General features: G+C 39.1%; 1 protein-coding gene across 1 annotated transcript in view; it reads left to right on the top strand.

Annotated features, from left to right (window-relative positions):
- slc25a10b (solute carrier family 25 member 10b) overlaps positions 1-4,636 on the top strand; it is a 16,522-nt gene extending 11,886 nt beyond the window's left edge. The window contains exons 9-11 of the mRNA XM_034300235.2: positions 852-929; positions 1,576-1,632; positions 1,907-4,636. Of these exons, the coding sequence (XP_034156126.1) occupies positions 852-929; positions 1,576-1,632; positions 1,907-2,008 (237 nt within the window). The 3' untranslated portion in view covers positions 2,009-4,636. The remainder of the gene's footprint in view (positions 1-851; positions 930-1,575; positions 1,633-1,906) is intronic.
- Positions 4,637-12,438: the final 7,802 nt, after the last annotated feature.

The following is a 12,438-nucleotide window of genomic DNA, read 5'->3' as shown; positions in this document are numbered from 1 at the left end:
CTCCCTCTAGTGGTGAGGGTTTTGCAGGATTAAACATTTACAGGGTGAATGAGAGTCGGTGTTATGAAGATGTGAGAGGAAATGGTTATTACACCATAAATTATAAAAACCAGTCAGGTTTTATTGTGCAATAAAGGGAAGAGGGCGGGGCTTGTAGCATTAGCGCCGTTTCTACTTTGCATATTTACAGACTTCTTGATCAGGAGCTTCTGCATTTTTTATTTTTGTTGTTGTTTTTGTTTTTTTGTCTGTGTTTTTTGGATGTTTAATGAAAATATTTATTTGGAATGACTTTATGTTTTAAGCACATTTTCATGCATGTGTTTATGAGATTATGTCTAACAAGGGTTGCTTTGATTACTTTTTATGAGTTTTATATGGTGCTGTATAAAATTATTACTAGTACTATTATTATTATTATTATTATTATTATTATTATTATTATTATTATTATGTTTTCCACACACGTCTGTCCAAGGTTCTCTTGCGATATCTCAGAATGGAGTGATCGAATGTTTGTAGGATTTATATGGCACGATCATCAATCAGCAGATGATTAGATTAGATTTTGGAACTGATTCAGACAAGCTCAAGGTCACAACAAGGTCGGATGTCTGAAATAGGGTTTCTTCAATAGTTTCCTTCTGAAGTATGTTTTAAAGATATTTCATATTTCAGATATTAACAAATTAGTAACAAGAAAGACTGGACTTGTTCATGCGGAGGGCATCGAGTTGTACTTGTTTATTTATATTCCTGTGTCAGGGTTTGGGCATCTCACATATCCATTGTGTGTTTTGTCTCTCTTTTCTCTCTCTCTCTCTCTCTCTCTCTCTCCCTCCCTCCATCAGGGAGGATGTGCTACGTTTCTGTGTCAGCCGCTGGATGTATTGAAGACACGATTGATGAATGCTAAAGGAGAGTACAGGGTGAGTCTGGGTGAAACAGAAACCTCCATATATATATATATATATAATAGAGAGAGAGAGAGAGAGAGAGAGAGAGAGAGAGAGAAGAGGGAGCGACTGTTTATAGTTTCTATAAAGTAAGTGAGAAAAGAAACTAACTTGTTTCACACCTGTTATCAGACATACAATAAATATATAATTTTATATTTATATGTTATATTTTATATTATATTAATTTTTGTTTAATATATAAATAAAAATGGTAATTGTTGCCACCTTGCTGCTGTGGTGTAAGAGGAATAAAACACTTCAGGAGGTGCTGTTATTGGAAAATAATCAACTCTGCCTTGGTAGCAGTAGCTCTTTATCTTACAGCAGTGTTGTTTGCCTTGTGTTGTATCTGTTGTATGTTTCTGTAACACTTCTGTGATGGACAGTGTTGTTGTCTCATCTTGGCGATGAAAAGGCTCCGCCCCCAACTTCCTGACATCACCGCTTTATGGTTTGCGGTGGAAAAGTGCTACCATAAACGCCTGAACTTCAGTTGTGTCCCTGTGTGTGAGCTGCGGCACTGATCAGCAGAAACCTTTTATAGATTTTCCACCATAACTGTGTGTGTGTGTGTGTGTGTGTGTGTGTGTGTGTGTGTGTGTGTGTGTGTGTTTAGGGAGTACTGCACTGTCTGTCTGAGACTGCCAAACTGGGACCACTCGCCTTCTACAAGGTACACACACACACACACACACACACACACACACACACACACACAGAATGCAGTTTTGGACGATGATCTTTTGGAACGTTTGTTATGCTGTTGTAGCTTAGCAAGTCTCTGGGCATTAGCCTGCTTGCTAGTTGTCTAATTATCCATTCAGACACGCCTAAAGGGTCACGAAACAAATATAATCTCTAGCTAGCTGTTAAATAAACTCTAATGTTTGCTATAAAGTTTTTTTTTTTAAATTATTTATCTCACTAACTGTCCAATCACATCGCAGGGTTTAGTTCCAGCAGGGATCCGATTGGTTCCTCACACGGTTCTGACCTTCCTGTTTCTGGAGCAGCTGAGGAAGTACTTCGGCATCAGGGTGGTCAGCTGAGCCCAAGCCGTGACCTCTGCCCTTTTGGCCACTCCCACTGCCACAGTGTTGATCCTGGACTGAGCTGGAACTAGGACGTGCCCTCTAATGCGTGCATGCGTGCACACACACACACACACACACACACACACCCCTTAAATAAAAGGGCATTATGTATATGCACAAAAATATGAACAAACACACTGGAACAAACAAATACACACTCTTGTGTTCTGAAGCATGAAAAAAACTGTGTGTGTGTGTGTGTGTGTGTGTGTGTGTCTGTGTGTGATCACTGTACATTTCCAGTACATTTCCACTCTCAGCCATCAGGGCGTGTCCCAAACCACACTTTGTAGACTACACAGTGCACTACATCACACAGAAGCTAATGATTAGCATTTGACATGTTTACATCCTCACACACAGACGTACACACCGACGTGGTGCAGTAAGTGTGCCCTTTCTGTCTGTGTACAATTACTAGCCCATCTGTTATGCTTCACAAAGTATTGGCACCCCCCCCCCCTGCACTGTCCTTCGATGGAAAGGGACCACCATTGAGCAGATATTACATGGCTTGAAGAATCTGCACTATTTTGTAAATTTGACTTGCTTTCTAACATCACTATAACCTCTTACTTTACCACGGTAAAAAAAACAGCATCAAAAGATTTGCTTTGGCTGGTATGAGGTTTAAGTGTAATCATTTTAAATGAATTTTACGATTCAAACTCCTTCAAATCAATTTTCCATTTTTCCAAAGCTACGCCATCTCATCCTATTATTACCAGAATTTAAAAAAAAAACTTTATTTTATCTACATTCCCCGTTATTTAACAGCTAAAGGAGGTTAAAAGCATCTTTTGAGCCCCACGTGGTTTTCCATTCAGTTGAATTGTTTTATTTTTGTCAAATTTTCCTCATGTTCCTTCACGTGAGCATTGATTTTCTATGTACATGTGTGATTTCAGCAACAAGCCACATTCGTATTTCAAATTAGGTCTGATGCTGTGAACAAGCAGTAAACCCAAACGATCTTTTTGAAGACCAATCATGTGGCTTGTGTGGTCCGACGTTTCTTCAGTTCCCCACTCGTTCACATTTTCTGTCGTGTATAGAGACGTTATATATAATTATTATATATAAATACTACTCTGACTACTTTGTTTATATTTCATGAAGTAGAACCGATAAAGTTTGTTAGAAAATATTGAAAAGTTGGGATTAGAAAAGATTCTGCACAACCTCTACCCTACAGCTATTTCATTTGTTCAGGAAATGTCCATATTATTCTAATAATTATTATAAGCAGTGCTGAGCCTAATACACTCACAGATCCTGTGATCGTCCCTTTATACTGATGGATGGGGTATATGGGGTGCCAATACTTTACGCAGATGGACTAGAGTCAGTAATTACAGACCTACAGAATGATCAGCAGCTGAATGTTGAGACTTCATGTTGCTGTTCTATAATGAAACTCCACATGTTATTGAGATGCTGAGTCAGAGTGGAGGCCAGTTTTATTTGATTAGCTCCAGGCCAGTAACAAAAACAAGTGAATTATTAATTCAAATTCATAACGACAGCCAATTTCTTAATCACATCTGTTTAATAATTTCTTTCCACTGCCTCATATATCGAGTACTTGAGACAAAACACACCCTCATTGTCCTAGCTCTATAGAAGAGCGAATTTACTAGAATTGCACCTTTAATGGGTTTGATCAGGAGAGTTAGTGAGAGAGTTTATTTGATGTGTGTGTGTGTGTGTGTGTGTGTGTGTGTGTGTGTGTGTGTGTGTGTGTGTGTGTGTGTGTGTGGGGTAATCTGTATCGCGTGGAAAGTCAGGACCAATCTGTACTGGAGAAAAGAGTTCACTTTAGAAAAAACTCTGCTTTAGTGTATAAGGAGAATAATGCTGTATATCGTATATGCGAAAACCGAACAATGTGATTTCTAATGAAACTGTTCCAGCCATGTTGGGTTCACAGCTGGAGGACTTCGTGCTGGAGGTTTATCTGATAAGATTGTAGATCATTTAGTGTATTAACCTAGTGTATTAAATGAGATTTATTATCTTAATTCTGTTAATAGTAAGACTAAAGATGTATGGAAAATATTATTTTTTAATTTGTTTCTTTAAAGGAATAGGTTATTGGGGAAAAAATGGATTATGTCCAGTATTCGCTTTTGTTAATGTGGATAATCAGTAAAGGAGGTACGTCTCAGACGAATCCCTAAAGCCCTCACTTGAGAATAAATGATTTTAAAGGAAGTCTTCAATGGAAGGAAACACTACCATCACTTCTTAGCTACATTAGCTTGATATCTCCAGTGAAAAACTAAAGATATCCAACATGGCTTTTCACCAACAACTTCCTCGCAGTTGAGAGAAGGTTGATGCTAATCTGTGGCCTGTGGAGGGCGCTGTGGGTGTGTGTGTGTGTGTGTGTGTGTGTGTGTGTGTGTGTGTGTGTGTGTGTGTGTGTGTGTGTGTGTGTGTGTGTGTGTGTGAGAGAGAGAGAGAGAGAGAGAGAGAGCGAGTGGGAAGGTCCAGACTGCTGGAGTTTCGGCTGTGTGTCGCTCTGTTTTGTCCAGAATGAATAAAGATTTTTGGAAATTAAAGATTAATATTTTCAGCCTGCTCTTCAGACTGCTCTGGTTATTTGTTCACTTACACACATACAAAAGTCTGTTCATAGATTCTGCATAGAGGTGTGTATGGGAGTGTGGGTTGTTTTTAATGTGTGTGTGTGTGTTTTTTTTTTTTTACTCCCATCAGCTTGTACAGATATTTTTGCTTGGACAAACCCACAATATTTTCTAAAATTAGGTTCTGAAATTAGTCATCTAAATCATCTTAACCCGGATAAGGATGAAGTATTTACTAATGAATGAACACAGTAAATCTATCATGCTGTGTTCAATTCTCTCTCGTGTTAATGAATGTTTCCCAAGTTTCACATCTGAACAAAGACACACACAATTTTTTTCTCCCTTCAGTCACTTCTTCAGGAGGTGTAATGCTGCTCAGTTGGGTTAAGGTCTGCTGATTGACTTGGCCAGTCTAAAACCTTCCACTTTTTTCCCCTGATGAAGTCCTTTGTTGTGTTGGCAGTGTGTTTTGGGTCGTTGTCTTGCTGCATGATCAAGTTCATCCCAATTAGTTTGGATGCATTTCAAAGTAAATTGATAGAATGTTTCTGTAGACTAATGAATTCATTCTGCTGCTACCATCATGAGTTCCATCATCAATAGATTAGTGAAAACATTTCAGAAGCAGCCCTTCAAGCCCAATCCATGACACTACCTCCACCATGCTTGACCCATGAGCTCCTACATCTTACCGAAAAACTTCACAATATCAATAATTACACATTTTTAATCTGATTATTTGGAGCGTCTGTCATACAAATTCCTGTGAATGAGCTGTTACTATAGAAACGATAGGTCCTTGGTTCAAAACCGGGCGGGAACATGACTCGCTTATGGGCAGTGGTGGCTGAACAGTTAAGGTTCTGTGTTGCTGATCGGCAGGTCGGGGGTTCAAGCCCCAGCCCCAGCCCCAGCACTGTCACGCTGCTGTTGGGCACTTGAGCAAGGCCCTTACCCACATCTGCTCCAGGGGTGCTGTATCATGGCTGACCCTGTGCTCTGACCCCAGCTTCCTACCAAGCTCGGATATGTGAAAAACTGCATTTCGTTGGCTCTGTACTTGGACTCTGCACAATGACAATAAAGTTGAATCTAATCTAATAACATATTAGAACAAGCTCATTAATATAAATTGGTGAATATGTACAATAAGCATATTGCATGTAGATGCTGAGACAGATTATAAAATTTCAGTTAAAGTAAATGAATTGATGACGACTTCAGAAGTTCTTTACATTTAAAAAAAAATGACATATGAGTTTGATTTAGTTTTGTTATTCTTGACTAAAATGCCATGAGCAGAACCAAATGGGGACCCAATAACATTAGTCTTGAACTCCAACAGTCAGCAGGGGTGAGGATAGGAATCCTAAGGCCCCCTAAGAAAATATTACACTGAGCTTCTCAAAAAAAAAAAACACTTTCCAAGCACCAACACCCTATTCAGAGCATCTCTTCTCTTACAGAGCTCCTGACAAGTATTTCATCTGTGTGTCTTCATTTATAGCAACTAACACCACAAATCTGTCATTTAAACTGGAGTTTTCAGATGAAGTCCAGGAATATTGCAGCCATCAATAGAGCCTCAGGTAGCTGCAGGGTAGATCAGTTCTTTTTCATTTCAGACTATGGGTCTAATATCTTCGGACTTGGACGGTGTGTGGAGGAAAACAAAATTTATGAGTCATCCACATATCGATGGTAAGAGAAACTGTGTGACCTGAAACCTTCAAGTCTGGAGATCAATTCTAAAGAACAAAAGTCAGCAAGAGTGGAAAATTAAGCTATTTGGACTGGATTAGTTTTGCATGGTGAGGTGGGATATTTTATGAAGGTCAGTTGACATGCTTTAATTAGAGGTGTGACGTGGGCAGACTTGAAGAGGCAAGGAACCAGACTACACACTAACAAAATGTTTAACATAGTGGTCTCTTGTGTTGGGAGGTGACTGGAGGTTGTGTATATTGTGGACAAAGTCTTCCTCAGTGAGTCATCTTCCTCAGTAAGTGGCTTCAAGGTTAATAAAGTCAGTCTTGATTTGGTGTTTGTGTGTTTACTCCAACATGGCTGAAGGATGACAGAAAGATCTTGACCTTCTGCTCAACGTGCATCATCAGCAGGAGGAGAGGTATAGAAGAGACAGTGGAGAACAATGTGATGAATCAATGTGAAGAAATTAAAGAAAGGAGTCAAGCATTTGGATTTGTTCCACTTTTTCTCAGCACCGTTTCTCAGCACCCAGCACTGTTCTTTCTTTCAGAGAATGTCAAACAGTCAGGGGCTTGAAGGTTCTGGTGTAGTGAGCTTGGAGTTGAGAGAGCAGAGAGAGTGCAGGGATGTGCAGAATATCAGAACTCAATTCTGAAAAAAAAACTGCACAGTCGAAATAAAAGCTAATAAAAGACAAGAAGAGGTTTTCAGGTTGCTAGTGAGTGAACCATAGCAGGGGCGGGTGGAGGAGTAATACTGAGAGAATAACACACAGATTTGCTACGTGAGTCCTTCGTGAGGATGATGTCAAGGATGTTGATTTTTTTATTGGTTCTGATGAGTACTGACAGGGTGTGTCAAAAGTTATGAAACGTTGAAGGATAGTAGACAAGAGCTTCACTGTAGCTTCACCATGATACAACTCATTTAGCAGTAATGCCAGTACATTAGGAGATGCTACCATCTTACATATATTGTGAGCAACTGTTTTGAACTGCCTTTATTTTACTTTTTTTTCATGTTGAAATGATCACCACCAGTGCAAATGTAATTCCCTGAAGCCAAGACTACACTTGTGTCTTGTTGCCAAGAACTAATATACCAAGGATACAACTTTATATATTGAGGCTACAAGTTAATATTTCAAGCCACTTGTATCCCATGGCCACAAGTTAATATAACATGACCACAATATAGAGACTGTGTTATATTTCAAAGCTACTAATTATATAGAAAGGCTACAACTTAATATTTTGAGGCTGCTCATAGATATCTTGTGTCCAGGAATTAATATACTGAGTCTGCAACGTAATATTTTGAGGCCACAATTTAATATGTTGTAGGAACCTAATACTTAATCTGTAGCCTCCAATACTGGGCAACTTGAGACCAACATTTAAAATGTTGTGGGAACGTAATACTTAATCTGTAGCCTCCAATTAATTATTTGGTGGGAATTGGCAAAAAGTTCAAGTGCAATATCATCAATTATCTCCATACTTAGGTTCCTGTGGCCACAGTGGTCACTTAAATTGATTTCTCAATGTTTAACTCATTTTAAAATACATTAGCTGCCACAGATTAAGTATTTATTCTCTACAAAATAGAGTTCGAGGAACCTTTGGCCTCAGTATATTAATTTTAAAAGATAACCACCTTGTCACCTCAGAGGCTGAGTACATTTGTGTATATTTAAATCCATGTCCTTTACTGCTTTGTCCTTCTCAGTTATAGAAGAGATTACAGCATCAATTACACACCCACACCCATGCACCCTCTAATGTACAGGTTCATCGATCATATGAGTCAGGGGATTAATGGATTGCTGTTTTGTTGCTGAGCTAATGGATGGGTTTTTCGGCGTGTTTACTTCTCAACAGCATGGGCAGTGCTTGCTGTTGCCATATCACACAAACTCCCCTCCACACACACACACACACACACACACACACACACGCACAAAGACTTTTGTCCTCAAAAGTCTCTCAGATTGGTTGTTTTATTCCTTACAGCATTCCTTATATGCATATGAAATTTATTTCTTGCACTATATTGAAAGAGTTCTCAAGGCCTCAGTGGGCATTGCTCTCCTTCATCACACAGAGTTCGATTGACGCATGTTTCTAACACATAATCCGCCTCACTCTTCGGTTCAAGGTCTGTCCTCTCCAAGCTGTGATCACTCAAGAGTTGTCTCACACAGACAGTGCATTTTACATGGCTGAAACGTTCACAGAGACCTGCTGTGTCTTTTACTGATGTGTGCTCTTAATGCTACAGAGAGAGCATATGGGGGATCATTAGGTGTAGGGGTGTTGGATGAGGGGGAAATTGTGTGTGTGTGTGTGTGTGTAATGAAATCCACTATGGAAGGGAGTGGAGATGGATAACTGTGATATTGGTGCACACACGGATATAAGTGAGGGGGAGGAGGAAGGAGAGAGAAAACATAAAAAAAAGAAAAGTGTAAGAAAAGAGAGGAATGGTAAATCTTTCCAAGGGCCACAAGATTCTGCTAATACAAGCTAAAATACAGGTTTGCTGTGGAAAGCACTTGGGCCCGGTCCAAAGCTGATGTTCTACAATTTGCTAACCAACTATCTCCTAGGTTGCTGATCATTACACCACAGCGCTGTTGAATTCTGGACTGTGATTGGTCAGAAGGTGTTGATTCATTTTCTATAACAGCAGCTCTGACAGTAGCGCAGCTGCAAATCACAGGTTTCTATTAAGATTAATACGCTCAAATACTTTATCTTTTCTATAGTAACAGCTCGTTCACAGGGACTCGTACGGCAGACGCTCCGCATAAACAGATTAAAAATCGTGTGTAATCATTGATATAGTGATGTTTCCTGGAAGGAGATGTTTATTTAACATTTATGGAAAGAGTCTCCGGTGTTAGTGCTTTGTAACGGTCAGTACGTTTTCCTCCACATGAAAGTCTTCAGGATAGTGAAGTTTGTGCTTTCTGGTTCCTTCGTAATGTGACAAACTGCATTTTTTTTTTTTTTTGTCTTATTAATGTCAAGAGAGAGAAAAAAGAGAGGCTTCTGAGGAAATGACTTGTTTCACAGATGTTCCCCAACATTAAATGTAATGGATAAGCAGATTAAAAAGAATTGTTTTTTTCGGTGTTTTTCGACTTTCAGGTGTTGTTTAATAAATTAAAATTTGTAAAAGTTGGTAAATTGCTGTAGTATGAGAAGGTCAGGATGTGCTCTTTTTTAGAAATTTGTCAACTTGGGGGTGGTAACAGTGACATCACAGCACCCCAACATTGATGACTTTCCGATAACAACATGTGATATGTGATAACCGTTAATTATAAACATGGGAAAGGAATATTTAATTGTCAGCATTTAAATTCAGAGGAGTAGGTGGTTACCGGTGCCACATACTCATCTCATGCACACATCTGTACTCACTCAAAAATAAATGATCAGCCCTGTGGGAAATATGTGAATCATTCTAATCCATCCTGCGTTGCATGGCGGCTTTGAAGCATTACTGGAGTAATCTGCGTAATTAACGAGGTCCCAGTGCAATTAACAATCATCTGCCATTGAGATGAAACCATAAGAAATGTTCAGACAGTGATTGAATCCACAGTGTCGTGCTGCATCAGTAATATCCCTTCATTTCACCCCAATGCAGATATGGTATATGATATAAATATATGATATAAATGTTTCAGTTCACACTCTAAAGCAAAATTAGCACTGAAAATCAGCCAGCTTGCATTTTGTGCTGTGAAAGTGTGAAAAGCTTGAGTGAAAAAAAATTACTTTATAACCTCAAATGAAGTTCCTTACATGAAGGAATGCATCAACATGACTGTAGATATCAAGGGATGTCACACTTACCCAGAATGCCTTGCAATCTGAGGCACTTTTCTTTTTTTTCACAACAGGAAACATTTAGAAACAGCTTGAGCTGTGTAGCAAAAATCTCGCATTTCGTCCATTTCTTTCAGAGTGAGTTGGGTTACTTCAGCTCCTCCTGCGTATACAACAGTGAACACAAATTTGTTCCTTTACTCTACTTGCTAATGTGTGTGCTAGCTAAATCCCCGCTAGCAACAGTGAAACCAAGCATCACTTCCTAACAATATAGCTAATATCTAATGATTTGCTAATCAACATAGATAAAACAATATATTCTACCCGTTTAGCTAGAAATCTGAAGCCAGAACAAGAACATCATATAATGAAAGCACCAAGGCTTGTAATGTAGCGTCTGCCGTACAAGTCCCTGTGAATAAGCTGTTACTATAGAAAGATAACGTATTAGAATGAGCGCTTTAATCTAAACCTGTGATTCTCAACTCGACAGTAGCATGAAAAACCTGGGAGATCAGTCGGGGCTGAGTGTGTAAATCACCACAGAAGTCACATCAGATAAGTTCTCACTGCAGAGGCTGTGTGTGTGCACCGAGTTTGCACTCGTGACACATGGGATACACACTGTTGAGTCATGAGAGGAAGGTGATGGAGGCAAAACAGTGTTGGAACACACCCAAGCCATGAAAGCACTGTGTAATCGAGCTGTGTGTCTGAGAAAAACATCTGCCGCTAAGATTAGATTTAACGTACATTCTTCATTCAGACAGTTCATTTCTTCGTTTTTTCTTTTCTTGTCCAGCTGTCTTAGGCAGCAGATGCACATGTTCCTGAGTGTGTGTGTGTGTGTGTGTGTGTGTGTGTGTTTGTGTTTTATATCTGGTTCTGGACAAACTACAAAAAACATCTTCAATTTATTACACCCATGGAATTTAGATTTGCCCCATGAGGGTGCTCAGAGTAGGTGTGCTTTTAAGAGATTCAACTTGTTAAAAGTAAAATAAATCAAGCTTGACTTTTTATGGCTCAATAAAACACAAAGTCAGAGACTTTTCCAAACCCTTTTACAAACATGAAGAACGTTACAAACATTTACACTTTTAATTAGAGGTTGTTAAAATGAAGTACTGTGGGACTTTCAAGCAGGTCAGGAATTAATTTTGCGACTCACGCCATGCAGCTGGAAAAGCTTTTATGAATAATTTTGGGCTCTGAAAGGTTTTTTTTTATATTTATGTGCCTATTTTTGCTTCGTGATTCATTTGACAAATTCAGTGATTCAAAATAAATAATGGAGAGTCTATTCCGAGCAAAGAGCTGAGGGGGGTGAATGTTAAAAAATAGATCAATAAAAAAATTGAAATGGCACAATTTTCCCCTTGCTCTAAATATAATCTATCAGCCGAGACAACAGTTTGTTGTCTGAAGTTTTCAGTTTAGAAAAGAGTGATAGGAGGCTCTCTAACCCAATTTTCTTTCCTGGTGAGTGTAGGTAGCTAGTACAGTTAGTTGCATTGCTAATCTGCCAAAATCAAACAACCAATTTTCACACTGATGAGTGCATTATTTAATTTCTTAGTAACTAGTTAAGTTTAGTAGCTATTCATATCGATTCCTGTTTCTCATCAGAGCTAAAATAAATGCTGGATAGGCCACACCCATAAGTGGCAATAGTAGCGGTCACTACACGCCCACAAGAGGCAAACTACAAGCAACACAAGCGACTTGTAGCTTGCTAGCATGAAGGTAGGGTAAGTCCCACATCTGCTACTTGCTATAGCCTCGTAGCTCTAGTGGGAAAATAAATAAGCAAACCTCAGACACCAGAAATGCTGTAACTGATTGACTACATTTAGGATTTTTCACCAATCAGTTCCTTTAAGCTCCCAGCTCTGGTCCTGGAGGACCCTTGTGTTGTATATTGCTGTTTATCTACGTATACCCTCAATCAGCTAAGTAAAAGAGTGTTTCTGACTTGATGTGCTTGCTCTTGAGTAGGAAAAACACAAAAGATGTGCAGGGCATAGGGTATGCTAGGACCAAGGTTCAGAACAACCAAACAACAACAAACAGTGACTCTTGGGATTTAAACCCACTTGCCCAGTGAGCCAGAGCTTCCCACACGAGCCCCAGCACTGTGCGTCATTTTCTTATCTTCTTATTTTTCAAGGTTACGCAATTATTTATTTGTCTTTCTAAGGAAAGCCATACAGGACAAAGCTTTTTCAGGTCCATAGAT

This window comes from Pangasianodon hypophthalmus, chromosome 26 (assembly GCF_027358585.1).
Source record: "Pangasianodon hypophthalmus isolate fPanHyp1 chromosome 26, fPanHyp1.pri, whole genome shotgun sequence".
Taxonomy (NCBI): domain Eukaryota; kingdom Metazoa; phylum Chordata; class Actinopteri; order Siluriformes; family Pangasiidae; genus Pangasianodon; species Pangasianodon hypophthalmus.
The sequence above is the reverse complement of the archived record's forward strand: the minus strand, read 5'-3'. Positions and strand labels throughout refer to the sequence as shown.